Source organism: Pochonia chlamydosporia, chromosome 4 (assembly GCF_001653235.2).
Source record: "Pochonia chlamydosporia 170 chromosome 4, whole genome shotgun sequence".
NCBI lineage: Eukaryota > Fungi > Ascomycota > Sordariomycetes > Hypocreales > Clavicipitaceae > Pochonia > Pochonia chlamydosporia.
The window spans coordinates 3,342,183-3,369,636 of NC_035793.1; the positions used below are offsets into that span (position 1 = coordinate 3,342,183).

The 27,454-nt window shown below is 50.3% G+C and overlaps 11 protein-coding genes across 11 annotated transcripts; 5 read left to right on the plus strand and 6 right to left on the minus strand.

Moving 5' to 3' along the window:
• Positions 1-288: 288 nt before the first annotated feature.
• VFPPC_08415 (hypothetical protein) lies at positions 289-1,335 on the plus strand (the record flags this gene model as incomplete). Its single annotated transcript, XM_018287131.1, has 2 exons — positions 289-849; positions 916-1,335. The coding sequence occupies 2 exons, from the start codon at positions 289-291 to the stop codon at positions 1,333-1,335; spliced, it is 981 nt and encodes a 326-aa protein (XP_018144009.1).
• Positions 1,336-4,053: 2,718 nt separating this feature from the next.
• On the plus strand, positions 4,054-6,338 carry VFPPC_08416 (nuclear elongation and deformation protein 1; the record flags this gene model as incomplete). The annotated part of the gene is made up of 2 exons (XM_018287132.1): positions 4,054-4,501; positions 4,573-6,338. The coding sequence occupies 2 exons, from the start codon at positions 4,054-4,056 to the stop codon at positions 6,336-6,338; spliced, it is 2,214 nt and encodes a 737-aa protein (XP_018144010.1).
• Positions 6,339-7,185: 847 nt separating this feature from the next.
• VFPPC_08417 (histidinol dehydrogenase) lies at positions 7,186-9,819 on the minus strand (the record flags this gene model as incomplete). Its single annotated transcript, XM_018287133.1, has 2 exons — positions 7,186-7,379; positions 7,434-9,819. The coding sequence occupies 2 exons, from the start codon at positions 9,817-9,819 to the stop codon at positions 7,186-7,188; spliced, it is 2,580 nt and encodes an 859-aa protein (XP_018144011.1).
• Positions 9,820-10,287: 468 nt separating this feature from the next.
• VFPPC_08418 (hypothetical protein) lies at positions 10,288-10,551 on the minus strand (the record flags this gene model as incomplete). The annotated part of the gene is made up of 1 exon (XM_018287134.1): positions 10,288-10,551. One exon carries the CDS (start codon positions 10,549-10,551, stop codon positions 10,288-10,290), a length of 264 nt encoding a protein of 87 aa, XP_018144012.1.
• Positions 10,552-10,771: 220 nt separating this feature from the next.
• Positions 10,772-12,463, plus strand: VFPPC_08419 (mitochondrial processing peptidase beta subunit; the record flags this gene model as incomplete). Its single annotated transcript, XM_018287135.1, has 5 exons — positions 10,772-10,918; positions 10,994-11,119; positions 11,182-11,259; positions 11,323-12,008; positions 12,076-12,463. 5 exons carry the CDS (start codon positions 10,772-10,774, stop codon positions 12,461-12,463), a joined length of 1,425 nt encoding a protein of 474 aa, XP_018144013.1.
• An 833-nt stretch (positions 12,464-13,296) lies between these two features.
• On the minus strand, positions 13,297-13,965 carry VFPPC_08420 (transcription initiation factor TFIID; the record flags this gene model as incomplete). The annotated part of the gene is made up of 1 exon (XM_018287136.1): positions 13,297-13,965. The coding sequence occupies one exon, from the start codon at positions 13,963-13,965 to the stop codon at positions 13,297-13,299; it is 669 nt and encodes a 222-aa protein (XP_018144014.1).
• Positions 13,966-14,372: 407 nt separating this feature from the next.
• On the plus strand, positions 14,373-17,004 carry VFPPC_08421 (raffinose synthase protein Sip1; the record flags this gene model as incomplete). The annotated part of the gene is made up of 5 exons (XM_018287137.1): positions 14,373-14,922; positions 15,003-15,219; positions 15,280-15,476; positions 15,520-16,524; positions 16,604-17,004. The coding sequence occupies 5 exons, from the start codon at positions 14,373-14,375 to the stop codon at positions 17,002-17,004; spliced, it is 2,370 nt and encodes a 789-aa protein (XP_018144015.1).
• Positions 17,005-17,944: 940 nt separating this feature from the next.
• Positions 17,945-19,836, plus strand: VFPPC_08422 (inosine-5'-monophosphate dehydrogenase; the record flags this gene model as incomplete). The annotated part of the gene is made up of 3 exons (XM_018287138.1): positions 17,945-18,425; positions 18,639-19,584; positions 19,644-19,836. 3 exons carry the CDS (start codon positions 17,945-17,947, stop codon positions 19,834-19,836), a joined length of 1,620 nt encoding a protein of 539 aa, XP_018144016.1.
• Positions 19,837-20,423: 587 nt separating this feature from the next.
• VFPPC_14401 (protein family Cys-rich) lies at positions 20,424-21,314 on the minus strand (the record flags this gene model as incomplete). Its single annotated transcript, XM_018292170.1, has 3 exons — positions 20,424-20,856; positions 20,911-21,025; positions 21,083-21,314. 3 exons carry the CDS (start codon positions 21,312-21,314, stop codon positions 20,424-20,426), a joined length of 780 nt encoding a protein of 259 aa, XP_018144017.1.
• An 833-nt stretch (positions 21,315-22,147) lies between these two features.
• Positions 22,148-22,927, minus strand: VFPPC_14402 (GNAT family acetyltransferase Nat4; the record flags this gene model as incomplete). Its single annotated transcript, XM_018292171.1, has 3 exons — positions 22,148-22,397; positions 22,445-22,759; positions 22,809-22,927. 3 exons carry the CDS (start codon positions 22,925-22,927, stop codon positions 22,148-22,150), a joined length of 684 nt encoding a protein of 227 aa, XP_018144018.1.
• A 1,490-nt stretch (positions 22,928-24,417) lies between these two features.
• VFPPC_08423 (ribosomal protein L36) lies at positions 24,418-26,881 on the minus strand (the record flags this gene model as incomplete). Its single annotated transcript, XM_018287139.1, has 5 exons — positions 24,418-25,757; positions 25,813-26,245; positions 26,302-26,505; positions 26,565-26,761; positions 26,812-26,881. The coding sequence occupies 5 exons, from the start codon at positions 26,879-26,881 to the stop codon at positions 24,418-24,420; spliced, it is 2,244 nt and encodes a 747-aa protein (XP_018144019.1).
• Positions 26,882-27,454: the final 573 nt, after the last annotated feature.

Below are 27,454 nucleotides of genomic sequence, written 5' to 3' on the forward strand. Positions count from 1 at the left end.
GGTAAGTCCTAGAGTACACACAAAGGATAAAGTATAGGGAACTCAATAAAGCGACCAAGTCAGAAGTACTTCGTCCATCTGAGTTTCTTCGACCACAGAACCCTAAGTCAAAGATCAATGGCAGCTACCTCAAACTCATTTATATTGCCGGGAGTTTACGTTTAATTAGTTACCGCCTTGCTCCTCCGTGGAAGATGTGTCTCTACTTTATAAAGTACTTGCCCTTCGCACCACGCCTAACAACCTTCTCTTCCGTACCACACAGATTCAACAGGACATTTGAACATGATGCGAATCCAGATTGAGGAGGTAGCTACAAGCTACCCGCCACTAGACCATAAAATGATTGGTTGTGAAAGCGGCCTAGAATCTCAGCCTTCTTCTGTTGGCGTTTCTCATGCTTCTGGCTCACAGGGCACAGAATACGATGAGCTTGCTTCAAGCTGTGCTTCGGACTTCTCTTCAGACGATTCTTCAGATTTCTCTTCAGACTTCTCTTCAGACTTCTCTTCAGACTTCTCTTCAGACTACTCTTCAGACTACTCTTCAGACGATTCTTCTAGCAATGACTTGTCGCAACCCAGATGCTCCACGCCTGGTCAATCGGTAGAAAGCCGCAAAAAGTTCCTTGCACTCTGCGTGGATAGCGGGGATCCCAACATGTTAAAAGTTGTGAATGTTGATCTCACTGGCGTGACATCTGATTCACAGGCGTTCCACAAGATAAAGGACACATACTTTGACGAACGTGGGAACCCATTCTTCAACTGGGTGTATAATCATACCGGCTGGTGTGCCAGGCTTAGGCAGATACAAGTTAACTCTCCAGCGAGTTTACGGGTTGTCTATGTAAGATCAACTGGGACCAGACTACGAAATGCATGTGTCTTCTTACATTATGCTAACTAGTAGTAGTTTGGCATGGCCGACAGGAACTCACAGCGCCAGCGAGGGACCTGGGCCTTTAAACCATCATTGCAGGATATCCCATTGACAACGAGCGCCCCCATCGTTCTCAAGGAGCAAGTTCGCTGGAGCTACGACTGGACAAAGCCCTCGGAGAATTTCGCGCTCGCAGTCACAGAATTTTTATTTAGCGCTTTTCTTAAACCCCCTAAAGCCATGCCCTACGGACTTGACAGGACAGAATTCCTGCCAAAGAAGCGCTATACGCCGGTAGAATACATATTTTCATTCGGCGAATATGATTTGCAGCCTGGTTTGGGTATCTACATTACTGAGAAACCAATCCCACTTGCTTTCAGAATAGCATTTCAGCTGCTGCTTGACGTCCTGTTGGTCTTGTCATGGCTCTATCTAGCTCTAGCTTTCTAAGGGGGACATATAAAGGACAAAATATGGCAAACTTGGACAATTGTGACTGGGAGCTGTTGCCATATTTCACCAAACTCACTCCATACTATAGACCGAAGACCCTTTCCCAGTTGTGGTCGTGGTTCGGGGTTTGGAACTTGATCTGGTGCTATTTGATGCTGTCTTACAAAGCTACGCCAATGTCTAGACAAAAGCGAAGATAGTTGCCCATCATGGGTTTCCAATCGGCGCAATTCTTCTAAAACATGCTAAATTAGTCTTAGATTAATTAAATAGACCGGTTTATTTACAATGCTATGGCTATGTATGTACATGAGTTAATTTTGATTGCAGTGTGACCGATTTTAGAGACTGGAGCAACATGAAGGAACTTGACTGCTGGTATCCGGTGGTTCGGCTTTAAACGACGCAGAACTTTTATTTAATGTTTGCTCTCGGATGCACAAGCATGCTGACGTGCTTGAGTATACATGCATAATGCACAACTTGGGAACACTAGAATCTCCCAATGGGCATTTGGAGATATTTTGCTTGTGCACGGCGCTCATCAGCACGAAGCACACTCTTCCATCGGTCTGCTCTGCAATTCCCTGGGCCTGGCCTTGTTGCAGATCTGCCTCACATTAGCGTCTTGGCAACTTGCCCCAGGAAAGGGCAAGCCAAGCCTTTCTGACCAACAAATGCTTTGTCTCTGGCTGCTGATACATCTAGCCAGACATTTGCTCGTATCTTCATTTACTAGCAGCTACGGAGAGTACCAGACTTGTAGGAGAAATTTAGAGTCAAATGGTTTCATTCTCTTGGCCCTCCTATGCTCTATCCACAGGGAAGTAGCAATTACATATTTCAAAGGTGCCACCACAAACGTATCGTCAATCGGAAATTGCTCTACCAACCATATCCCCTGCCTGTCTGGATCTGGAGGCAAGATGCAGAGCAACCGAGTCTCTCGGCGACCACCCGAAAGCAGTCCACATCATTCATGCAGCCTGTCGAAACGAGGGCAGCGCCTGAGTCGTGGTCCGGTCATCGTCGCCACTTTCAGGAACAACCACCCGAGGCATTGAGAGCAGGCATGAAATCATCCACCGGAACCTGCCAGCCGAGATAATATGCTGGAAAACCTCAATTGTGTGCTAGCAAGCATGTTGAAAACCCCCAGGCGCAATATTAAGACAATATTCCGTACACAAGGAATGGTTGGGCTGTCAATGCCAATTCATTGAATCGCCCATGTCTCTTCTTTGCAGAGAAATGAAGCTGACTTTGGAAGTGAGACACATGAAGGGACAAAACGATCCAGATCTACTCCATATTCTGGATCTAGTCCAATTGACCAAGGCACCCAGTATTATTTCTTATGACGACGTATTTATTTCCGATGCAATATTTTCCAGTGAGACCCAGTCGACACTGGACACCAGGAGCACATGATGGCTTGTACCGCGGCTCGGGCGTCATGCCCAGCACCAGCAGCTGGGTCCAACCAAGCCTTTTAAGTCCTTTAGTCTCAAGGTTGAGTGAAACCAGACTCATCGTCACTAGTTGGGTACTCCGGCCATGCCGCGCAATGTCCACATGCTAAATCATTTGGCACGGCGAACAGGGACTGCGGAAGTCGACCAAGGAAGAATCCTGCAATGGAAAATCCTGGGGCAAAGTACCACCCAGCTACCTGTGTCATGAACCAGATGAAGCTAGAGCGTCAGCATGTCGGATGCCGTCAGAAATCCATGGCGGCCGCACCATCAAATTGGACGGGTAAAAAAAGAATTGAGCGGGCGTGAGATGCCAATGATCAGCTGTGCCTCAAGTTGGCTGATGCGCCTGGTGATTGATGGCTGTTGGCTGAGGCAGGGACATGCCTAGAAAAAAAGTTGAGCGGCAGGAGCAAGGACCAAAGCGGAATGCACCAGCCAGACGCAACCACCAGGTTTGGTGAGAAAGGATCTGTACATGTCAACTGGTATGGTCTTGGCTCGTTGAATCATGTGCCTCCGGCCGCCGCGATCCGGCACGGCGTTGGCTGGGCTCAACTTGGCTTGGCGTTTTTGATGGGAAAGTTCTTTGTTGAACAAAATCCGACTGGACCAACCAGACTGCCCAACAACCACCGACTTGCCATTCCATGTTCCGTTTTTGCGAGCCGCCCATCTTTACACGACACTCCACTGTCTGACGACGAGACATAGCCTCTCTCATCAGTTGCAACTTGAATTTCTCTTTCCCTGTCAGCGCATGTTACATGTAGGAACTTACACTCATTGCATCCATTGACTTTCACTCCCTTCCCTGCATAATCGACCCTGGCTTGACTGGTCTCAACTGGTCTGGCTCGATAAGCCGCCCCGGATCAGCTGCTCCCGCCACCAACTGTCACTCGTCAGCGTCATCGTCCGTTCCTCCAACGACTGGTCATAAACCGTCGCGACAACCTCCTCGAACAAAACAAACCACATTGCTGCCACGTTTTCTGCAAGGCCGACACGAAAGCAAATCGCCTGTCTGGCTGGAAAATACCAGGCTTGAATTGCGCCGCTGATTCTATTGCTGCGCCCACCTTGGAGCTTCTTACCTTTCCCACCAAAACGTCTCTTCGGCTCCGCCCCTCTTCTTACCATACTTTTGCCAAACGTCGTCGCCGAAACCAAACGGTTGGCACAACACACACTCCCATATCGCAACGCACCGCCCGCGTGAGAGCGGCAGCCGAGAACCATGCAGTACGTTCGAAATCTCAGCGACTCTGTCTCGACAGCATGGAACTCCATCAACCCTGCCACCCTCAGTGGTGCTATTGATGTCATCATCGTCGAGCACGAAGATGGCACTCTGGCCTGCTCGCCCTTTCACGTGCGATTCGGCAAGTTTTCGCTCCTGCGACCGTCCGAGAAGAAGGTCGAATTCAAGGTCAATGGCGTCAAGCAAGAGTACTCTATGAAGCTGGGAGAAGGCGGCGAAGCATTTTTTGTCTTTGAAACCACTGAAAATGTCCCGGAATCCCTTCAAACATCTCCGCTGGTTTCCCCGGCCAGCAGTCCTGGACTGGGTCCCGAGGAAGCACCGCCCGGGCTCAATGACCCGGATGTTCTACATCTCGACCAGGACCTGATCAGCACAGCTCGGCCGGTACCTACGGTGCTGCAAACCCACCCGGATGAAAATGGTTAGTTCTCTTTGCTTTGCGCCCTGTATATACGCATATCTTTTCGTGTCGTGAGCTAACTGTGAGGCCAGGCATGATAACTCCGCTGTCAGCTTCACCAAATATGTCAAAACCACGCCCGGCATCTGGTGATTGGTCTTCATCTTTGGCCAGGCCTCATAGCGACGATGTGCTCAGGCAATCTGCGAGAGCTGTTGTGCGTGACGATGAGAACGAGTCGAGGGATCCAAATGAGTCCGAGAGATCTCACAGTCCTCCACCGCTGGGAATGGAGCGGGCTAAAACGCTAGCTAAGGAGCTGTCTGCTGTGAACATACCTAGCCGTGTCACCGAGACTGGCGATCTCATGCTTGATATGACTGGTTTTAAGAGCAGCGAAGAAGATATGCTTCAGGCCGAGATTCTCGCTAGAAAGATTCTTTCTGAAGAACTCGAGGGCAACTATGATATCGGTTCTCTGTTTGGCTTCGACGAAGAGGGCAATCTGTGGATCTACAGTAGCGAAGAGGCCAAGCAGGCTGCCATGACCAAAACGATCGAGTCCTCCCTCAAGGCCCATCGCCACAACACGGCCGCAGATGCTATCTCTGACCCGGGATACCACAGCGACGGTAGCGATGTTACAGCCAGTGGTCATGTTCCCTCACACAGACGATCAGAATCCGATGCCGGCCCTTCGGGATTGCAGACCCCACCCCGTACTCCTTCCGGATATGCTGGGAATCCAAATATCAACTATGCCAAGACGCTGCGTTTGACTAGCGATCAACTGAAGGCTCTGGACCTAAAGCCGGGAGAGAACTCCATGAGCTTTACTGTCAACCGAGCGACCTGTGCCGCAAACATGTACTTGTGGAAGCATGAAACTCCCGTAGTCATCTCTGACATTGATGGCACCATCACCAAGTCGGATGCCCTCGGCCATGTGCTGAACATGATTGGGCGTGACTGGACGCACACGGGCATTGCCAAGCTGTACAGCGATATCGCCCAAAATGGATACAACATCATGTACTTGACCAGTCGATCGGTAGGTCAGTCTGACACAACTAGAGCGTATGTCAATGGCATCGTTCAAGAAGGCTGCAAGATGCCTCACGGACCCACCATCTTGTCACCAGATCGCACCATGGCAGCTTTACGACGAGAGGTATATCTCCGCCAACCGCATGTGTTCAAGATGGCTACTCTCCGAGATATCAGCAGCTTATACGGACCAGACCACAGCCCGTTCTACGCAGGTTTTGGCAACCGTCTGACGGACCAGATTTCCTATCGAACCGTGGATGTGCCTAGAACCAGAATTTTCACCATCAACTCCAACTCAGAGGTGTCCCTTGATCTTCTCAGCCTGAACAAGCTCAAGATGAGCTACGTCAACATCAACGAAGTTGTCGACCACTACTTCCCACCCGTCGCCACACTCGTCAAGGGCGGTGGAGAAGATTACACCGACTTCAAATACTGGCGAGACGAACCTCTTGAGCTGGACGAATTCTCAGCCAGCGACAGCGAAGAAGCTGACGTGCCAGGAGACAATGAAAGCACGTACACTGACGACGAAGATGAAGAGATTGGCGACGGCCTCGTCGACAGCTACATCTCACGCGACTCAATAGGCGAGAGTGTGGATGATGACAATGTCGACGACGACGAGGAGTACGAGGAAGATGATGAAGAAGGCGAATATGAGGAAGATGATGCTGGATCCGACAATGAAACGCAGCTGGTCAACCGTATGGCCAAGGTTAATGTGTCGAATAAGGGCGTTGAAGAGGACACTGGTGCAGAACTAATCACAGGGGTTGGTCACTTATCTCAAGAGAAAAAGGCATAACAGGATGAAAATAATGACTAAAATATGGGAGCAGTTGCGCGGTAACGGCGTTGCGATCGAATCACGGGAAGTACATGTTGAAGAGCCGGTCGAGATTCGGCCCACGCACGAGTCCGCACCCGAACCAGCATCTTAGGCGAAAGCATTGATTGGGTGACGAGTATTCCAGCATAGCGAGTCTTTGCAGATACCAAAAAGTTGGTTGCAGAGTGAATTGGAGTAGATGATTCGGAGTCTTTTGTTTCTCTCGGGAGGGATGTGGAGGCATGGCATGGCATAGCGTGGCGTCGGCATTTATATTGTTGGTTTTTAAATAGACTGCTTGGGTTGTAGCATAATTAAACAACATTTTAGACTCAAGTTGTATGCTTCTATTTATGTATTTTTATTTAGAAAGGTTCTTACTCTAGTGATGCTTGATCAATTTAAATGCTCTATTGATATAATAATCTATTCGTAGACAATTCCCACGCACAATCCTTGGTTTCCCTCACAGTCTCTACCTTGGACGATGGAAAGACTACGAAAAAGTGTAACGAGCTTGAATAGATAAATCTCATCGAGATAACTGTGACATCACAAGCATCTCCAGCTCACAGGTTCCGTATATCGCGAATTGTGCTCTTGTTTCTCGTACTGTAAACTTGGCGGGGGGCAAATACATTTAGCCACAGACTGTAGTCAGTCAGTATCAACATGGACAACAAATTCCTTGCATCTCTTATTTTGCAAATTGTCAAATTTCCACCTAGCCTCATTATCATTTTACCCAGTCAGATGCTCCATTTATACAAAGAAACCCGTAATCCAACTTTTCCAACCATTCCTCATTGTCTCCATTTCATAGCTACTGTCCATTCATGTACTTGAGTCGAATTTCAACTGCCCTCCTGTGAGCCTCCAACTCTTCGACCTTGGCTAACTGCATGACTGCTGAGCCGACGTTCTTGAGACCATCGGCCGTGAGATTAGAGCAGGTAATGTGTTTCATAAACGATGCGAGGTTTACGCCAGAGTATTGTTTGGCGAACCCGTATGTAGCTATCGATACGTTAGTGGTGCATTGTCAATGGGCCGTGATGAAAGCCAACTTACGTAGAGAGTGGTTTACTCCGGCGGAGTAGTCACCGACACTTTCGGGGGTCCATTCACCAATAAAGACACTACCGGCATTCATGACCTGGTCTACGGACTTGGCGGCATCCTTGATCTGCAGAATCAGATGCTCAGGGGCATATTCGTTGCTGATGCGCATGGCTTCATCCATTGTCTTGACTTGAACCGTGACGGAGTGGGCGATGGAGCCGCGGACAATGTCGACGCGAGGTAGAGCCATAGCCTGGTTGTGGACCTCGTCATCAATGGCCTGAAGTTGCTGCTCGTTGAGGTCAACGGCAATGAGAATGACCTGGCTGTCGACGCCGTGTTCCGCTTGAGAGAGCAAGTCCGAAGCAACAAACGCAGGGTTGGCGTCCTTGTCAGCAACGACGAGGACTTCAGACGGACCAGCGGGCATGTCGATGCTCACGCCGGCGTTTGTATCGTTGCTGACGTGCATCTTGGCAGCCGTAACAAATTGGTTACCCGGACCAAGAATCTTGTCAACTTTGCTGACGCTTTCCGTACCGTACGCCATGGCGGCGACGGCTTGAGCTCCACCGGCGAGGACGATGCTCTCGGCGCCAACTTTGTGCGCGACATAGACAATTTCGGGGGTGATGCTGCCGTCTGATCGGGGAGGTGAGGCGAGAACGAGCTTCTTGCAGCCGGCAACCTTGGCTGGAACACCGAGCATGAGGGCGGTGCTGGGCAGGACGGCAGTGCCACCAGGGATATATAAACCAACTCGTTCAATGGGGCGTGAGAATCGACCACAGACGACGCCCGGCATGGTCTCGACTTGGAGGGGCTTGTCTTCCTTTTGGGCTGCGTGGAATTTCTTGATGTTCTCGTATGATGTATCAATGGCCTTGATTGTCTCTGGGTCAAGGTTCATGAGCTCCTTAGGAAAGGGAGCCTTGATAACAGGTGAGGTAAGAGAAGTAGCCTTTTCAAATTTGTGAGTGTACGACAGTAATGCCTTGTCGCCATTTTTGCGGACATCATCGATAATGGGGGTGACGATCTTGAGGATAGCCTCTGGGGACTTTTGGGACGGACGCTGAAGAGCATTGAGCAATTCAGTTTCTGAAACCTTGGTAGAGTCGATCCGCTGCATGGTGATTCTGCCCTCGGCTGGCTTTTCGACTGGGCTAGCCTTGGCTGGTGCGGCAGACTCTGTCTTGATGCCCTCCTTGTCGGCCCATTTGCCCTTGGCATTGCCGGGTCGTCTGGTGACCTTGAGGCTCTTTGCATCCAAGTTGGCCTCAATATCAGCCAGGCTGGCACCGGCTCCGATAGCCTTTGCTAAGGCAAAGTAAATGAGGTCTGCGGCTTCAAAAGCAACATCCTTGGGATCCTTGGCGTCACAGAGCTCCTCTGCTTCTTCCATAATCTTTGCCCGAAGAAGCTTCTCGTCGGAGAAGAGTCGGGCAGTGTACGAGCCCTGGGGAGCGGATTGCTTTCTTGATTTGAGAGTCTGCTCAAGAGCAGGGATACCGCTCAAGTTTCCAAAGCATCCAAACTGTTGAAGGTGGCAGAAGCGGCCTGTCTGCTTGACGACAAACTTTAAGGTGTCATTGTCACAGTCCAGGGCAAGGCGAACGAGCTCCTGGGTGTCTCCTGAAGTAGCACCCTTGACCCATAGTCCTCGCTTGCGGCTTTGATAGACGCCAGTTTGTGTCTTCAACGCTTCAAGTATGCTCTCTTCGCTGGTATAGGCAAGACCAAGAGCGACACCGGCCTCGTCGGTGACGACGGTAGGGATGAGGCCATCCTGGCGGTCGGATTTCCAGTATGTGGCAATAACCTTGGAAAGCAAAAGCTTGCCAGTGGCAGACTTGTCCGTTGTGAGGCCTGTAGAGGGGAGAATAGCAATGGCATTGGCCTTTTGCGCGGCTTCAATGAACTTGTCAAGAGGCGTTCCTTCCACGGGCAGAAGATAGAGGTTCTTGATCTTGGCGGATTGGGCAGCCTCGACAAATTTCTGCGCTTCAGCGGATGATAAATCGAAATTCTTTACTAGCAGCCCGTGCTCTGAAGCAGCAGAGATATCTGGCTTGCTAACAGCCGGAAGGACTCTGTCTCCGAAATCGGTGTATTGAGACAAAGCTTCCGGGATGACGAAGACTTTCCTTGCCCCACGATCCAGCAGAGCGACGACATCGTCTTGTGATTCCAGAGCGGTAGCATCCAGATGGGCGTGGAATTCGTAATTGTGGCGATTGAAAAAGCGCATGAGCTTCTCTTGAATCTTTGGCGTCGCCTGCAAGAAGGGATTGCCCAACAGTGACACTTCCTCTCGGGTCAAGCCGTCGAGATTGGCCAGTCCCGGCGGGACGGCAACACTGATGAGGAACGGCAAGGGCAGCTCGGTCTCCATTGTGAAATTCGATCGTTCAATCAATGAGGCCGAGAAGGAATGAAATTCCCAATTAACTGCCAAGACTTATATATCTCAATTGGGAGATTGGAAGGTTGCGAATACAAGTGAGTCAACATGGAGATCTCAGAAAAAGATGATGGTGGGGCGTTCCGCGACTTTTTGCCCCTCCAAAAGCCGCAGTAAAAAAATGCAGTGAGAAATAGTGGCCACACAAGAGTCAGAGGCTGCTGGTTTGCAGCGTGTCAGCAAGCATCCAATGGCTGGGTCTCTGGAGTATTGATTTTGTGCATCCTGCCCAATGAGTCTGGTATCATGAGCAATCACACTCATCACCTCTCAAATCTCATGTATCTGCATGCTTCCGGCTGACTTTAAAACAAAATGCTAGCCGATTACGGCCAAAGTGAAGCTATGCCGATCTAACCCACAACTGTTATTCCAGTAGCACCGTAAATTTAATGTCGCCTATGGGACAATTGGCATCAGGCATACGACCTCGATAAATACTGCTTTCACAACACCAAACAACACTTCATGGACCAAAAATGTGTAAGAATAAGTATCAATAATCGTGCTCATGAACATCACACCATTTGTTTTCGCCCCTCCTTCTTCCGCCTGCAAGGCCGTTTCGAGGAAGTCAATTAATTTCCAAACATATTCATTTTTCGCACATGCCAGGAAACGTGATGTTGGGACAAAATGACTTTGAGAGTGGTCCTGGGTCATAAAGGGATGGTACCAGTCAGGTTAGTAATGCGGCCCTTTGATTGGCCACGACGACTCTCCTTGAACCATGAGGCTAAGCCTCGGAGCTGGTCGGAATGGCAAAAAAAATGGGCGCCTGGTGCTTCAGGCCACAAATTACCTCAGGAAAGCTCTAGCCGAGCGAGATCGAAAGATTTCATCAAACCACTCAATCCATCTTCGAGCCACCCAAACCTCCCCCATGGCGTCTCGCAGACTAGCTTTAAACCTCTCGCAGGGCCTGCGAAGCCGTGCTGGTCTGTCGGCCGCCGGTTCCCTTCGTCGAGGCTTCGCGACTCCCTCCTCCGTCGGCAAAACTCAAACCACAACACTCAAGAACGGCTTGACCGTGCGTACCATCCATCCGGGCTCAATTGGCCACGATATACCTTCTTGGGACTTGCTACTGACATAGAAACCTCAGGTCGCCACTGAGCACTCGCCATGGGCCCAAACTTCGACTGTTGGTGTCTGGATTGACGCCGGTTCCCGAGCCGAGACTGACGAGAACAACGGCACCGCACACTTCCTCGAGCATCTGGCTTTCAAGGTACAACAACAATCGCCATCGACGAGCAATTGGTTTCGAAAAAATACTAACCGTCTCTCCAGGGCACTGCCAAGCGATCGCAGCAGCAATTGGAGCTCGAAATCGAGAACATGGGCGGCCACCTCAACGCCTACACTTCTGTATGTGGATTCAACCTTTCCAGGGAGACGCCGGAACACGCAGGCAACTAACAAAACCCATAGCGTGAGAACACTGTCTACTTCGCCAAGGCCTTCAACTCCGATGTTCCCCAGTGCGTCGATATCCTGTCCGATATTCTGCAGAACTCGAAGCTTGAGGAGTCTGCCATTGAGCGCGAGCGCGATGTCATCCTTCGCGAGTCTGAGGAGGTTGAGAAGCAGGTTGAGGAGGTCGTCTTCGATCACCTGCACGCCACTGCTTTCCAGCATCAGCCTCTGGGCCGCACCATCCTCGGCCCTCGCCAGAACATCCGCGACATCACCCGAACCGAGCTCACCAGCTACATCAAGAACAACTACACCGCCGACCGCATGGTCCTCGTTGGTGCTGGTGGCATCCCCCACGAGCAGCTCGTTGAGTTGGCCGAGAAGCACTTCGCCGGCCTCCCCAGCAAGAGCCCCGAGAACCAGGCTTACCTTCTGTCCAAGCAGAAGGCCGACTTCATCGGTTCCGATGTCCGTGTTCGTGATGACACCATGGGCACCGCCAACGTCGCCCTGGCTGTCGAGGGTGTCAGCTGGAGCTCTGACGACTACTTCACTGCTCTGGTCACCCAGGCTATTGTCGGCAACTACGACAAGGCTATGGGCAATGCTCCCCACCAGGGCAGCAAGCTCAGCGGTCTCGTCCACCGACACGAGCTGGCCAACAGCTTCATGAGCTTCTCCACCAGCTACAGCGACACTGGGTATGCTTCAAACCTCTTTCCATCTTCAATCGCGTTTTGCCAGAATTTGAGCTAACACACACTATAGTCTCTGGGGTATCTACCTGAGCACCGACAACATCACCCGCCTGGACGATCTCGTCCACTTCGCTATGCGTGAGTGGATGCGCCTGTGCAACAACGTCGGCGAGGCTGAGGTTGAGCGCGCCAAGGCTCAGCTCAAGGCTTCCATCCTCCTGTCTCTCGACGGCACCACTGCCGTTGCCGAGGATATTGGCCGCCAGCTCATCACCACTGGCCGCCGCATGATGCCCGGAGAGATTGAGCGCAAGATCGATGCCATCACTGAGAAGGAGGTCATGGACTTTGCCAACCGCAAGCTGTGGGACAAGGACATTGCCATCAGCGCTGTTGGCAGCATCGAAGCATTGTTTGACTACCAGAGACTGCGGAACACCATGAAGCCGAAGTTCTAAGGTAGCGTTGGGCCGGAAGGGTTGGCAGAAGCGTGACTCGGTTATAGAGTGTATGAGATACCGTTTTAACTAAAGGCCTAGTGTACCATAAAGTTCTCTCCTTGTTCATACAGTAGTTGTCAGAATCGGGGGTACTAAAATTTGGTTTTATTTGTCGTCTAAATCACGTCCCACGCTTGCAAGTGTTGCTCCAATCTCCCACGTCCTCCTTTTCCGCAGGAACCTACATGACAACCAATGGATCGTCCCCTATCACTCAGATCTTCCTCTAACTGCGCACTGGCATGATAGTGATTCCAGTGTATCGTTGCTCCATATCAGGCGGCTCGTGAAGTGTTGAATACAAGGTAACTTCACAGACTTGTTTACAAAATTTAAACATCATGCATATCGTGGTATAATTTTACAGTGTGTTAATTTATCGAGGTCGAGTGGCTAAATTTCGGGTGCTATGCCTAGTACCTACGCCGTACTACTGATACCAAACACAGTGCTAAATTTTCCAGTGTTGAATGAGACCCGAGAGAGGATGGTTCAACTTATCTGGCTCAGTGTCATCGAACTGATACTGCATTAACTATCACGAGCAGCTAAACAGCTTTGGAATTATTCTCCTGGACGTAACGCACATGACTGCCCATGACATTCACCCTGTAATCTCACCAAGATTAGAGGATACTGCCATCTCCAAGTACTGAACAAACACAAATAGTCTTAAAAGTGTCAAGTATTGTCAATTGATGGATATCTGTTCCTTCCTTTACCATTGCCAAACTCCATTAACGCCAGCCATGTTCATAAATCTTAAAACCATGCCATGCCATAACCACCGTCTACTCTGCCATCTCCTCGTCAACATCATCCCCGAAAACATCGTCAACTGTACCACCCTCCACTCCATCACCGCCAACGTCCTCCGGCTCTGGTGCCTCAACTCCCTCCATGGCATCACCACCATGTCCCTCTTCATCATCTTCGTCACCCGCCTCGTCCCACATATCCTTGAGACCCCAACTTGTCCCACTAAGCACAAACCGCTCGCTGGGTAGTCGAACACCCCACTCGTTGGGGACAATTCGCGGCAAGGCAACTTTATTCCGTTCTCGCGCGAGTTCTTGCATGTAGTCTTTGCTGATGCCGCCGCCACTGCTTCCTCCGCGGAACTGGTAACCAAGACGGGCGCCGATGGCAAGCTTCACGCCGTTTGCTGTGATTGGCGCATCGCCTGCCGCAAGGGCTGACGCTCCTGAGGCTGCGGATGGCTTTGAGCCAGCTTGGGTGACGTACGGGTCGCCGGAGAGGTGTAGCGCGTCACTGAGAATAGAGGACGTGTGACGGTAGGCAAAGTCGAGGAGCAGTAATGGGACTCGTTGCTCGTATGCCGTGACACCTTGGGATGTCAGAAGTAGTTCGATCAGACGGGCATCGCGAGGTCGAGGAGGCTCCGTGGCGCTGGGGGGCGGGGGTGCGGTGTTTGGTGTGGGCTGTGTTTGTGAAGCCATTTCGGTGTTTTGTGTGAGGTTGAAGTTTAAAGTGCGAGGTTGTTTGGAGTTGGGAGTTCAAGTTTGTGAATTGAATGAGGGCCGGGGCTCGTTAATCCGTGGCAGTTGGTCACCAGCTGGTCGCAATTCCTGCCAGCCGCCTTGTGGGGCTCATTGATGCTCAGCACCAAGTGCCCGCAGCTGCAAGCTGACAGCTGAAGTGCGGTGCAGGCGCAGGCACTTTCCGGAGCACATATGCACTATGACCATCATTCGTCCACGCAATGTCTGGAGATGAGCCAAACCGGCCAAGATGAACCCCTCTTACACTGTCATACTGACTGCAGGAGAAAATCCTCTATGCTGTGTACGACCTGTTACACAAACCGCTGCGAAATCAATCTTACAGGACGTTATAAATTATAAATATGAAAGGCCTACTTCAAAGCTATCCCCCGCTCGGCCAAGTCACCATCATCCAAAGCCGTGAAGTGATATTGACAGCAGTGCTGCGAGTATCCCTCACTCAGGTGGAAGAAGAATGGGAAGTCGCACTTTGGATATCTCATGATAACAAGGATTGGAGCGAGATAAGTCTTGCCAAGTTAGCGCCTCATGATGAGCCACACCATCTCGGTCACCAGCCTCGGTCTACTTCACTGTTATACTTTGCCTGTTCATTTCGGCTGCAGAGGTCTGCTCAGTTCACGCTGAAATTCCGCCAAGCAAGTAACAAACCGTGGGAATGGGTTCGTGACAAGGAGGGTTTGAACGATGGCGTCGTCATCCTTCTTACACCTCACTCCGTGTCTGAGGACAATGTAGGGCCACGCATCGCAGACTTAGACACCAAGTGGAAGATATCATCACCTGTGAGCCAGTCTCCAGGCACTCGGTTATGGTCACTAGACTGCGCCCTACCTGCCTCGCCCGGGAGATACACGGCAGCTCGAGATATTGATGTCGGTACGCCATGGGGCTCGTTTCTGAGGTAGGTTGCCTTCCTTCTGCCTGTTGTGAAAGTTGGTGATAATAGATGTTGTTTTGTATTTGCAAAGCTACGGGGCTAATGCAAGGCAGGTGGTTTGCTCTTGTGCAACACAAGGCTGCCTGGCTTGGTCCACGACACGGAAAGTCTCAATTTAACGTAGATCAAGATGCAATTTTGTGTTGTTTTCTAAGCCACGAAGGCAAGACGATGGCGATGCTAGCCATCAGTGGCATTGGCAATGTGACGACGACGTTCCGTCACAATGATCAGGGGATGGTCACTGTGCACGTATGAGAAGCTCCATCGTTCGCAATGTAACTGTATGATTAATTACTGTAGGCCAGGAACGATTCCGAGTCAATAGGAACAGCCACCGTTTTGGTGTCAGAGGGGAACGACTTCCAAAACGCTGTTGCTTCCGTTATGTATCATGCAAGAACCATGGTGTCCGGGCCATATGCTACACCAAAGGAACAATTAACTAGTCGGTTAGACGACGACCCCAGAACTACAGCAGCGTGGAAACCGGAGTGGTATGACGGCTTAGGATTCTGTGAGTCTTGTCCGCCACGCCGTTTGGGAAGTCAATGTTAACTTGTCAACTGGCACTTGGAATGCTTTAGGACAACAGCTTTCAGAGAAGACAATTCTTGCTGCCGTTGAGGAGCTCGCTAGGAACGAGATTCGTATCACCAATCTTATAATTGATGACAATTGGCAGTCTCTTGACCGGAGTGGAGGCGACCAATTTGAATATAGCTGGGTTGAATTTGAAGCAGATCGAAAGGCTTTTCCAAACGGATTGAAAGGTTTGGTATCACAAATTCGCAATATTCACCCAGACATTCAGCATGTTTTCGTATGGCATGCTCTTCTGGGCTATTGGGGCGGCATCTCACCATGTGGCAGCATCGCCGAGACCTATGAGACGACCAGGGTATCTCACGAGGGAGAAAATACAGATTCTCTGATTGTAGTTGTCAAGCCGGATGTATCCCGATTTTATGACGACTTTTACAGATTCCTGGCCGACTCGGGGATCGATGGTGTCAAAGCCGACGCACAAGTCCAGGTTGACTTGTTGACCACCGCAGCAGACCGTCGAGACTTGATGTCCACCTACCTTGATGCATGGTCTGAGGCATCAAAGCGGTATTTCGGTTCGCAAACCATATCTTGCATGTCGCAGTTCCCATACGCCCTCTTCTATTCTCAACTGCCCCGAAATCGCAGGGAGATTCTGGTCAGGAACTCTGATGATTTCTTCCCTGACGTTCCGCGATCACATCCATGGCATATGTGGGCCAATGCTCACAATGCTATCTTTACTCAGTTTTTGAATGCGGTTCCTGACTGGGACATGTTCCAAACTGCACATGATTATTCAGGGTTTCATGCCGCAGCTCGTTGTGTGAGCGGTGGTCCCATCTATATTACAGACGTTCCGGGAGACCACAACATACGTCTTCTCAGGCAAATGACTGCGACCACTCCTCTCGGACAAACGGTTATTCTGCGGCCGAGTGTCTTGGGGAAATCCGTTTCCGCTTATGCGAGCTATGAGGACGATGTACTCTTAAAGATTGGTAGCTACAACGGTAAGCTTCCATATGCAAATTCGCACATTCTTGGTTGCCTACCAACATACGTGCTGACTGTGAATTGTAGGCGCAGCACAAACAGGCATTGGTATTCTCGGCGTTTTCAACATTTCGACCAGGGACCTTGTTGAACTCATTCCGCTCGAGCTCTTCCCTGGAGTATCCAATGCCGGTAAATACGTAGTTCGAGCTCATAGCACCGGCAAAGCTTCTATGCCTATGACTGTTGGAGGTCCGGAACCATTTATTTCCATTTCTTTGGAAGAGACTGGGCATGAGATTTATAGTGCTTTCCCGGTGACACCTTTCAAGGGCAAAGGACACGATGATGGACATGTTGGTGTCTTTGGTTTAGTTGGCAAGATGACTGGTGGTGTAGCAATGACGTCAAGTTCCATGGTACAAAGGGAAGACGGCAGAGTTGTTGTGACATGTAATATCAAGGTCCTGGGTGCTCTCGGTGAGTGATGCCACCTTTGTTGTAAACTGTGATGCAAACTTGCAAATGCTGATATGAGGGTCAGGTGTATACATTTCCACGCTTCCGCAGCTAGATATTGAGGACGATTTCATGGTAGCGATTGAAAGTCAACCAGTTTCTTTTGAAACAGTCAGGAGGAGTGAAGACGATATTCGAATGTTCGAGATTGATGTTGAGAAAGCTTGGGAGGGGATGGTTTCGAGGAGCTTGCAAAGAAATGAAGTACAGGTTAAAGTGAGCTTCCAGCCTTGAGCTAGTGGTTAGAAGTTATGGACCTGTGATGTCAGACATGGGCAGCAAGGTGGAGTTCAGCATTCAGTCATTCAGTAGAAATGATGGACAGTAGTGCAATACGTACAGGAGAGCGCGAGCAATTTTGAAGAAGTTGGATAGGTAGCGACTCTGTGATTCTCCAACCTGTCTAGTGTTTCAGGGACCAACTGAAGTCTGGTATGCTAGTTGTTGTTGTGCGAAATGAGCTGCCAAGTGGCAGAGAGCTGTGACACTGATGAAGCTTGTCAGTGCTGATGTGTGCTGGTGCATGTGCTTTGAAACCTGCAGGCGCTCGGTTTGGCAGGAGCACCCCACCTGTTGCTGCCCCGCTTCTCAAAACAGAGGGGAGAGAAAAAAGTTGAAGTCCCTCTCTCTGCACCAATGTGAGGCACGCTTCTACTTTAGCCACTTTAGCAGGCTCCGCTCTGCAGGGTCCCGTCCCCCAACACCAAAAAAGTATAAGAAAAAAAATTTCGGCCTACACCATTTCTCTCTCTTTGGCCTTCTTCTTTCCTACGGGAAGAAGCGCCGTATCAACCTTGACCAGTCGATTTAGTAGATCCTCGCCAGTTCTTTACTCAAATCGACTCTTCGTCTTCGACCTCGACTTCTCTTTCTTACCCCCAGCCATTTGTGTATTTAACTATATTTGCAATGGCTGCTCTCACTGCCTTTGGCGCCGGCAAGGTGCTCGACCACACCACTGCCCTCAATGTCCTCAAGGAGTACAAGACTGCGGATGGTCTCGATATCCACGAGCTCATGGACACCACCAAGCATGGCGGTCTTACCTACAATGATTTCCTGCTGATGCCTGGCTACATTGGCTTTCCTGCCTCGGCCGTCACCCTCGACTCTGCCATCACCAAACGCATCACTCTCAAGACTCCTTTTGTGTCCTCCCCCATGGACACTGTCACAGAGCACGAGATGGCTATCCACATGGCACTTCAGGGCGGCCTGGGTGTCATTCACCACAACTGCTCCCCCGATGCCCAAGCCGACATGGTCCGCAAGGTGAAGCGTTATGAGAACGGTTTCATCCTTGACCCCGTCGTCATTGACCGCAATACCACTGTCGGCGAGGCTAAGGCCCTCAAGGAGAAGTGGGGATTTGGCGGTTTCCCTGTGACTGGTACGTTTTGAATATGCCTCCTATTCGATCACGGCCCCAAATCGTCATGACACTGCAATATGATTATCAACCAATTCAATTTATAACTTTCGTTCCACCGTAAAGACTTAACGTCATGGGGAGAGAAATACTATGACCCACAGCACACAATTTTCACCAGTCTTGAAGAAATTATGCTTCTTGTTGGACAATGGCTAACATGACTGGACACAGAGGATGGCAAGCTTGGATCCAAGCTCCTGGGTATTGTCACCAACCGAGACCTCCAGTTCGAGGACGAGGCCGATGCAAACGTCGCCAACGTCATGGTGACCGATCTTGTGACTGCTCCCGACGGCGTCACCCTTCTCGAGGCCAACAGAATCCTGGCAAAGTCCAAGAAGGGCAAGCTGCCGATTGTGGACAAGGACTTCAACCTCGTCTCCATGATTTCTCGCTCCGATTTGACCAAGAACCAGCACTTCCCCTTGGCCTCCAAGCTGCCCGACAGCAAGCAGCTTCTCTGTGCCGCTGCTATTGGTACTCGCCCTGAGGACAAGCTCCGCTTGAAGAAGCTTGTTGATGCAGGTCTTGATATTGTCATCCTGGACAGCTCTCAGGGTAACAGCATGTACCAGATTGAGATGATCAAGTGGTGTAAGCAGGAGTTCCCTGGACTTGATGTTATTGGTGGCAATGTTGTCACTCGGGAACAGGCTGCTTCTCTCATTGCTGCCGGTGTCGACGGCCTCCGAATTGGTATGGGCAGTGGCTCTGCTTGCATTACCCAGGAGGTCATGGCTGTTGGCCGTCCTCAAGCCGCTTCTGTCTACTCCGTCAGCAGCTTTGCTGCCCGCTTCGGCGTGCCTTGCATTGCTGATGGTGGTGTCCAGAATGTTGGCCACATTGTCAAGGGTCTTGCCCTTGGTGCTTCCACTGTCATGATGGGAGGTCTCTTGGCTGGTACCACTGAGTCTCCCGGCACCTCGTTCGTTTCTCGCGAGGGTAAGCTCGTCAAGGCTTACCGTGGCATGGGCAGTATCGATGCCATGCAGGACAAGAAGGCTGGTGGCGGCGGCAAGGACAGCCAGAAGAGCAACGCTGGTACTGCTCGATACTTTTCCGAGGGTGACAGCGTTCTGGTTGCCCAGGGTGTTTCGGGATCAGTCGCTCACAGAGGGTTCGTGCTCCCTTTTTCATGGATGTCCTTTCTGAGCATCTTGGCTAACATTTCAATAGTTCTATCAACAAGTTTGTTCCCTACCTGGCTGCTGGTCTCAAGCACTCCATGCAGGACTGCGGTATGCAGAGCTTGGCTCAGCTCCACGAAGGCGCTGCCAATGGCACCGTTCGCTTCGAGCTCCGCACTGCCAGTGCACAGATGGAGGGTAATGTGAACATGGAGGCATATGAGAAGAAGCTTTATGCTTAAATGGAAATGAATTCAGGAAGATATGATGGTGATGGGTTGGGAACAAAAAAAGGAAAGGGTTTGAATGGAGGGACTTTGCTTGAAATGATGATTTTGGAGTTTTCTCTGGGTACAAAGGAGTAGCATTGGTAGAATCTGGCCGGCGGCTAATTGACTGGCTCTCCTCGGATATTGATTTTCGGGACCAGCATAAATGTTAATGACAATTTTGATTCCCCCTAAGGTTATAATGCGGTCCGTACGAGTGACGGGTCATGCCAGATGAATTTGGTGAAGCTTGGTCAGATGTTTACAGTGATGGAAACGGTCTTGACTCGGGATTTATGTCCCTTGGTCGGACAAACAGAAGTTGTTTATTCAAGGAAATTGCGGGCGCAGCAACAAAAGGCGCAGGTATTTAGACAAGTCCAAACAAGCGATCCAACACAAAACGAATGACATCAACATAGCAAGCGTCAAAAGCTGCCTCTCCACACCGTCCAGATCATGAAACTATTATCCAGCTCCTTCATATCACGTCTTGGCTGGGCTTCATCTCCTCGCATTCCCATTACTTTCATCCCCTTTTTTCATCCCTCTCATCACCTCTACTGCTTCTGTCCATACTGCCCCTCATGAGGATAAGTAGGCATACCCTGCTCATGCGCGCTCTGAATACCACTCTGCATCGGCTGCTGGTACTGCTGCTGCTGCTGAGGCGGCGGAGTCTGCTGATAGACCTGCTGGGGAGGCGGGCTCTGCTGGTAAGCCTGCTGAGGAGGAGGACTCTGGCCATGGAAGGACTGCTGGTGCTGAGGATGAGGCTGGGCAGCGTGGACAGGAGCAGGCATCTGCATGCCGTGGGTTTGAGCCTGGTATCCCTGGGTGACGGGGGCGTAGTGGCCTGCTCGGAGGGCGACTTCACGATCTTGCTGGACGAGGGCGCAGCAGAGGCAGCAGTAGGAGGTGCAGCAGTCGGAGCCGCCGGAGCCTTGGATGCCGTATTTCTCGCGGATTTCGGTTCGTTTGACCATGTTGTAGCTGTGGATGTTAGTTTTGGTCTCATGTGAGTAGGAGTGTGTGAAAGTGACTTACAGCCATCCACAGCAGGTGAAGCACTGGATTCCTCCCCAGATCATGCACTCATTGTTGAGGGGATCGTGAGACTGGAGGGACGGGTCGCGCATACGGTCCATGGTCTTGCCGTGGACTGAATTGAGTGTATTCATTAGTTTGGTCTCTCACAAAGGTGATGGAGTATACGTACGCATGCATGGCAAAAAGTAGGCAATCAGACAGGCCTCCATATCGCTAAAGCAGTCAAACAGGCCAATCTGCCAGTCTGATCCGCGAGGGTCAAGATTCGCGTTCGCATTCTGTGTCTGCTGTGTCTGCGCATGCTGCTGTTGTGGTTGTTGAGGAACCATTTGCTGAGAAGACGTGTGCATGGGCTGCATTGGCACAGGCTGCTGCTGCTGATAATCCTGCTTGGGCTCCATTGCGAAATATCAACGATGAATTATATTAAAAAGCACTCTGAATTTTGGTGTTTTCGTAAAAACAAATTTCGTCTCGGCTGCCACGCGGCACTGGGGGATCTGCTTCGCTTTTATTACGAGCTCCGTTAGGTTTGGTTCTTGGGCAAGCTAAGCTTTTCAGCCCTTTGTTGCAGGGATCCGCCCAGTTCAGCTTCAGCTCCTGGATCCTAGCTCGACTTGAACTTGGCCTTTGGGTTTTTGGTTCCAAAAGTGGTGAGTGGGGTGTCTTGAGATTGGTTGGAATGCAAATGCAGCCTTACGGGATTGCCATTGGTGTTGTGTTGAGTTGCGAGTCTTGACCCGAATGGGAGAGGGCGTGGGAGATGACACTGTTTGTGTTACACTTGTTTCTGGCGGGGACTAACCTATGGTGCATCTTTCATTTGTCTTCGTATCTTGGTGCAACATACGGAGAGAAATGTGAATTCGATGCAGCAAGTTCCATCTGGCAGCTCGTCTGGGCGAAAGCAACGCTCATGCATTGCCGACCCGCAGACTTTAGAACGGGGGATTTATTTTGGGCTAAACGAACTGCCATCGGGTCATCAATTCACTTTTTTATGATGCGCTAGTCCTTTTTGTGGCTGATTCCTCGAGCTGCCGCTAGTTGATATCGGTAAGGCTGGATTTCAAAACCGCAGGCACCCTTTGCGCTTGAGACACTGAAATGAGCTCTGTGCCGTCTTTTCCTGTCCACTTTGAGACGGTGTCACAGCCGATAGAATCATATTTTTCATTACCCAGGCGACGAGTCTCACCACCTCTGTTCCGTATACCATCAACCATCAACACCATCACTCACGATCCCCATCTCTATCCCTCCTCTTCACCCTCCGACTCATAATCATATAATCTGGCACCACTCTCTTCCCCCTCAACTTCCTCTCCCCCGGCGACCACTCATCCACGCCAAACCCCAAACCCTCATAAAACCTCCTCGCCGACTCATTACTCACAAAACACGTCAACATGACCTTTTCAACACCCGCTATACTCTCTGCCACAGCTCCCAAATACCCCATCAGCAACTTTCCCAATCCCGTCCTAACAACCTCATTAGCCCTGTCCAGACCACGTCACGGAAAACATACCCCCGAAGCTCATCCCGTAAATGAATCTCATAGCAGTAAACCACCGCCTCGCCATTCTCCCACGTCGGCATCAGCGACGTGAACCCGTAGACTTTTCCCTCATGCTGGACCAAAATGTACCGCAGCTCAGGGGTCCGCATCTCCTTCTTCTTGGCGACGGGGTGCCATCCCGTTGAGGAGGACGCGTAGTCTGCGCGGCTGGTGTGCTCGATGAGTGAGAAGCACGCGTTGAGTTGTGTTTCTGTCAAGCTACGCGCTTGAAGGAGCTGGATTGTGTATTCTGTTTGTGAGGTTGGGTGCGTCCATCGTGATGGTCTGTGAACGTGTGATTAGCTTCATTCGTGTTGCAGGGTGGGTTGCGTACAGCGATGGGAGGTGGTCCTTAATGAAGAGGCTGTCTTCTTTAGCATTGACTTCTTCTATAGGGTTGGTCTTGGATTTTGCATTTTTGCCAGTCTCGCCATTTATTTTTCCCTTCGCCATATTGACCTGCACCCAATACAAAAACATAACCATGATAAAGAATAAGAAAGTGAAGTTGACATATTGAGCTGCCGCACACCCGAAGTTCTCCCGCCAAACTTCATCACCACCACAAATCTACAAACTACCTATCCCCAACAAGCATGAACCTCCCACGCATACGAAGCTATGCCACCCACCGCCGGGGCACTCTCAAGGCCCTAAGCCTCGATCACGTACATATCCCCCATTCCCCCACACACAACAATCTAACGCCCCCCAGTTCCTCCAACGATCCCGCGTCCTCTCCTTCTACAGGACTGTCCTCCGCGGCACTCGTCCCATCAAAGACGCCAACACCAAAAGCGAGACCCGGAAATTCATCCGCGATGAATTCGAACGACACAGACACGTAACCGACATTGTATGTCCCGTATCAAGCACCCATTTTGACAGACACTAATCAAACAGTCACATATACGGTATCTCCTGTCAACAGGCAAGACCGAGTGGGAGAGTATGGAGAGATATATAGGTGGTATGTAGATGTAGTACAAGTCTATCCCGTTATTAGATTTTCCCATGCCGATATGCCCAGCAGTAGTGTACAATGCCCTTTCCTTCTGTCTTGATATTTCCGCCGATCCGTCCAGACTGGCTGCTCCAATGTTCGTGCTTTCGTAGTTTAGCTTTGTCGCTGTTTGTGTCGCGGGTTCGCTTTGCAGATTATGTATAGGTACCCGTTGTGTCGTTTGCCGGCCTTTCGTCGAACGACCTGATTTTGCCAGGTTAGCTGGACGTCATTGACGGTAGTTCCGTGTCTCGACAACGGCGCATTCGACGCCATTGCCATTGTCATTGCCAGTGACCACCGGAAAGACGTAGACGTACTTTGCAGTGCTCACACCTCTTCTTCACCGAACTGTGCACCTTCATCCCCCTCGTTTGTTGAACCTGCTGCATTATTCCCCCGCCAGCCTTGGACAAACTCGCCCCAAATAAAGGAGCCCATCTCGTCACGGAGCCAAAGGTGCCGACTAGCGAGGACAGAGGTTGTCTCGAGGTGAATATCCGCGCGGGGAGCGCGAGGCCGCGCAGAAAAGACGCCATTGTGGTTGTTGGACGCTCAATTGATCACGGCGATGTGATGCTGGAGAAGGACCGGTCAAGATTTTGGAAATTCCAAGTCACGTGACAACCAAGGCCATCAACGCAGCAAAGCGACCTGATTTTGTATTTGTCTGTCTGGTGATAAAGCGCATACTTGATGAATACTAATAAACTTTTCCCTTGGCACGACCATTTGAAAATAATACTCCGTTTGACCAGTCATATATTGACCCTGCGTCCCTTTTTTGTGCAGCAATAACGCCTCTCTATGAGTGCTTTCATCGCACTTGATGCTTCCAATGCACCTGATTTTAGGTTGCGACTCCAAATTCCAATCAGTAGGTTAAACTTCCCTGCTCTTTCAGCTGTCCAATGCTCCTGAACTCGTATTCAATCAATCTCTACCAAAAGCCGTCCGGCTTCACCTGGTCATCACGCGGCGCTTCAACTTTCCGCTCCTCAGCTCCCCAGCCCTTCTGAGTCAAGCCCCAATGAAATAGAAATGCAGAATCAATGTCATGGCTCGGTATGTTGCCCTCGAGTATCTGTGTAGGTGGTTGTAGCTCTTCCACTGTATCTGGCTTCCCGCCATCCACCCTCCGGGCTTGCTTCTTCTCAGTCTCCCGCTTCTCTTCTTGCTCTGTCAAACAACGAATCGCCCTGCAGTATACGTCGAGATTGTTGCACTTGTTGTAGACCCTCCCCCAAAGCTTTGAATTGGCGACAATTGAACCCAAGGCGGGCAAATTCACCAACGAATCGTAATGGATTTTGTTGTCTCGCACCATGTCCCGCATCGCTTGACGCGTGCACATCACACCGTTGCTGTCCACATAAAGATGATTAGTATCGGGGCGTACCGACTTCGTCGAGTGCAGATTTATGACGCCCTTTGCGAATTTTGGTATCGGGGCATCCTTGTTGAAGTCTGAGCCCTTCCATGAGGGATACAGTGTATCCAAGATTTGCTTCTTGTACTCTTTGAGATGATCGTCCTCGTCGTCAAGCCACCGCTGCAAGATACACCCGGCACAAACACGTAGATGAGGTTGCATATCTCGAGCAGGGCCAGAGTAAAACTCCTCCAAAGTTTCGTAGCCACAAGATGAGCAAAATACCAGGTAATCTCCAAGAGTATCCATGTAACGCGTTTGCCAGTCCCGATCCATATCCCGGGTTAGACCAAGCCGCACCGGCTTTACAAGGTCATACAGCGCCTTTTTCTGCGACTGTCTGTCCCTCGCGTCCACATATCGGTATAAGGCATCCAGAAACATGGGAACCGCTAGAGGGTAGTTTGGGACTTGACGGAGGTAGTTGCAAAAGGCCTTATCCTTATCAAACAAAAGACCAAGGTTTATTCTCTTCGCCTTCACGAATGCTTTCAGGATAATGTAAAAGAAGCCTCTCTGAACAACGTCCAATTTATGAGGACCCCATGTTAGTCCATATGTGGCTGATCTACCGGTCTCGAATGGTGTTCCGTGGTTAAAGCGTGGATAGAAGTCAAGTGCCGTGATCTCGGGCAGACCAGCCTCCCTTCGCTTATAATTTACTTCGTAGATCAAGTCGATAAGGCACAAAACGTCTCCAAAATGGATCAGGGGACAGTCGTAAATGCCAATCATGCGGACATTTGGGCATTCGCGTAAAATCACCGCAACCATGCGCCGGTCCAAGAGGGGGATCTTTTCGAAGTGCAATACTTTTAGTGCTTTCTGTTGTTCAGATATATGTCTCACTGTTACCAATGTTAATTAAAAGAAAAACAAAACATAATGCCGTTAATAACTTACGCATTGCTCTCAATCGCATAGCAGAAAATATTATCGACGGCTGGAACAACTGGGATGGTGAGTTCGAAACGAATGGGTTGAAGCCCCAGATGCCTCTGACTTCCCGTATATCACTCACAGCAGCCACGATTTTCGGTGCCATGAAGTCCACCGGCAGAATCTTCTGGCCATGTTGCTTGTTCTGGGGGTTTTTACCTTTTCCAATCTTCCTATGGATGCGATTGTGGATGAGATATATGGAGAGATAAATCTCTCTCTCGTATTTCATAGCATCTTGGCACCAAGTGGAAAGAGTGTTCGTTGGGTCGAGACCATATGGATCAAGATGGCTAGCCAGGTTTAATTCTCCAATGGTACATTCGGGGGTGACTGCGAGAAGAACGCCCGAGTGGCCATCGGTCCTCAAGTCCGATGCGTAAAAGTCCCAGATTTTCTAATGGAAGTGGAAGAGTCAGCAACTCGCGTCACTACTTGCGAGGGACGACTTACAATGCTATTTGCAATGGCTCTCCAGGATGAAGAGGAACTAGAAGCGGCATTAAAAACGGACTTCCATCCTTGTTCGAATAGGTAATTTGCAACTTCGCCGCCAATGTGAATGGAGTTGAAGATGGTCGCCAACTTGTTGGTTTTGTCGTCTGGTTCATCCACAGATCGAGCCCATCTTGACTCATACCGCAATAAGAGCATACCCTAACACACAATTAGATCATGCCATCCCAAGCTTGTCAGGGTATGAGGAGATTGCTCACCGTAGTCATGTACCGAGACGGCGTGTAGTCTGAGCCCTTAGATAGTCCTAGTCCTAAGAACTGCTCGCGAGTCGGTTTGCCTGTGACGAGTCGTGCTGTCCAAGCCACTACGATTTCTCTTGGAGCCAGGGATGTCACGGCCGGGTGAAAGCCTTCCTTCCGAAGTCGTCTTTGGGATTCGTCCATGCCGTACACATCTAGGAGGGTGGTTAGTTCATGCAAATGTCGTTTTTATGAAACGCCATACCGTTGTTGTCTGCAGGCTGCGAGGCGGCCTGCGAGCTAGCCCTCTTCCCAGTCTTCTTTCGCCTCGCCATGATTGGGGTGAATGGAGGCAAGAGGCAGCCTAGGTTCAAAGGTTAGGTAGATGATGTGAGTGACCAAGTGCTGCACGAGATTCAAGGTTAGTAAAAGTGTACCGGCTGCGTAGCAATTGGCAGTCTGCTCAAGTGCTCCTTCCTTGCCTATCAAGTGTGACTCGTTCTAGGATACTCCACGTTTTGGTGACTCAACCGGAATAATTCGAGTCATCTGAAAGAAAAGAAGGAAATGGACTTATCTTATACGTACCAAGAGTGAAATGGGAAGTTGCGGTCGAGTATGCCTCTTCACGGATTAGAAAGAAGCTCGAGTTGATGTGTGGCGTACCTAGTAATATGAGTCAAGAAGAGTGGTGTAAAAGCACCACAAGGTTGGCAACAGGTCACAAAGGGCCAATGAGAGAGAATTAAAGGGAGAGGTGAAGAGGTGTGAAAAAAAGGAGCAGAAAGTCCATCCGAGAGAGCGAGAGACCTGAGAAACATGTTTTATATGCAGGTATGCCGGCGCACGGAGGGAGCACTTTAGAGAGCGGCGGCTGCTCTCTGCGCAGCTAGAACTAGACACTTGTA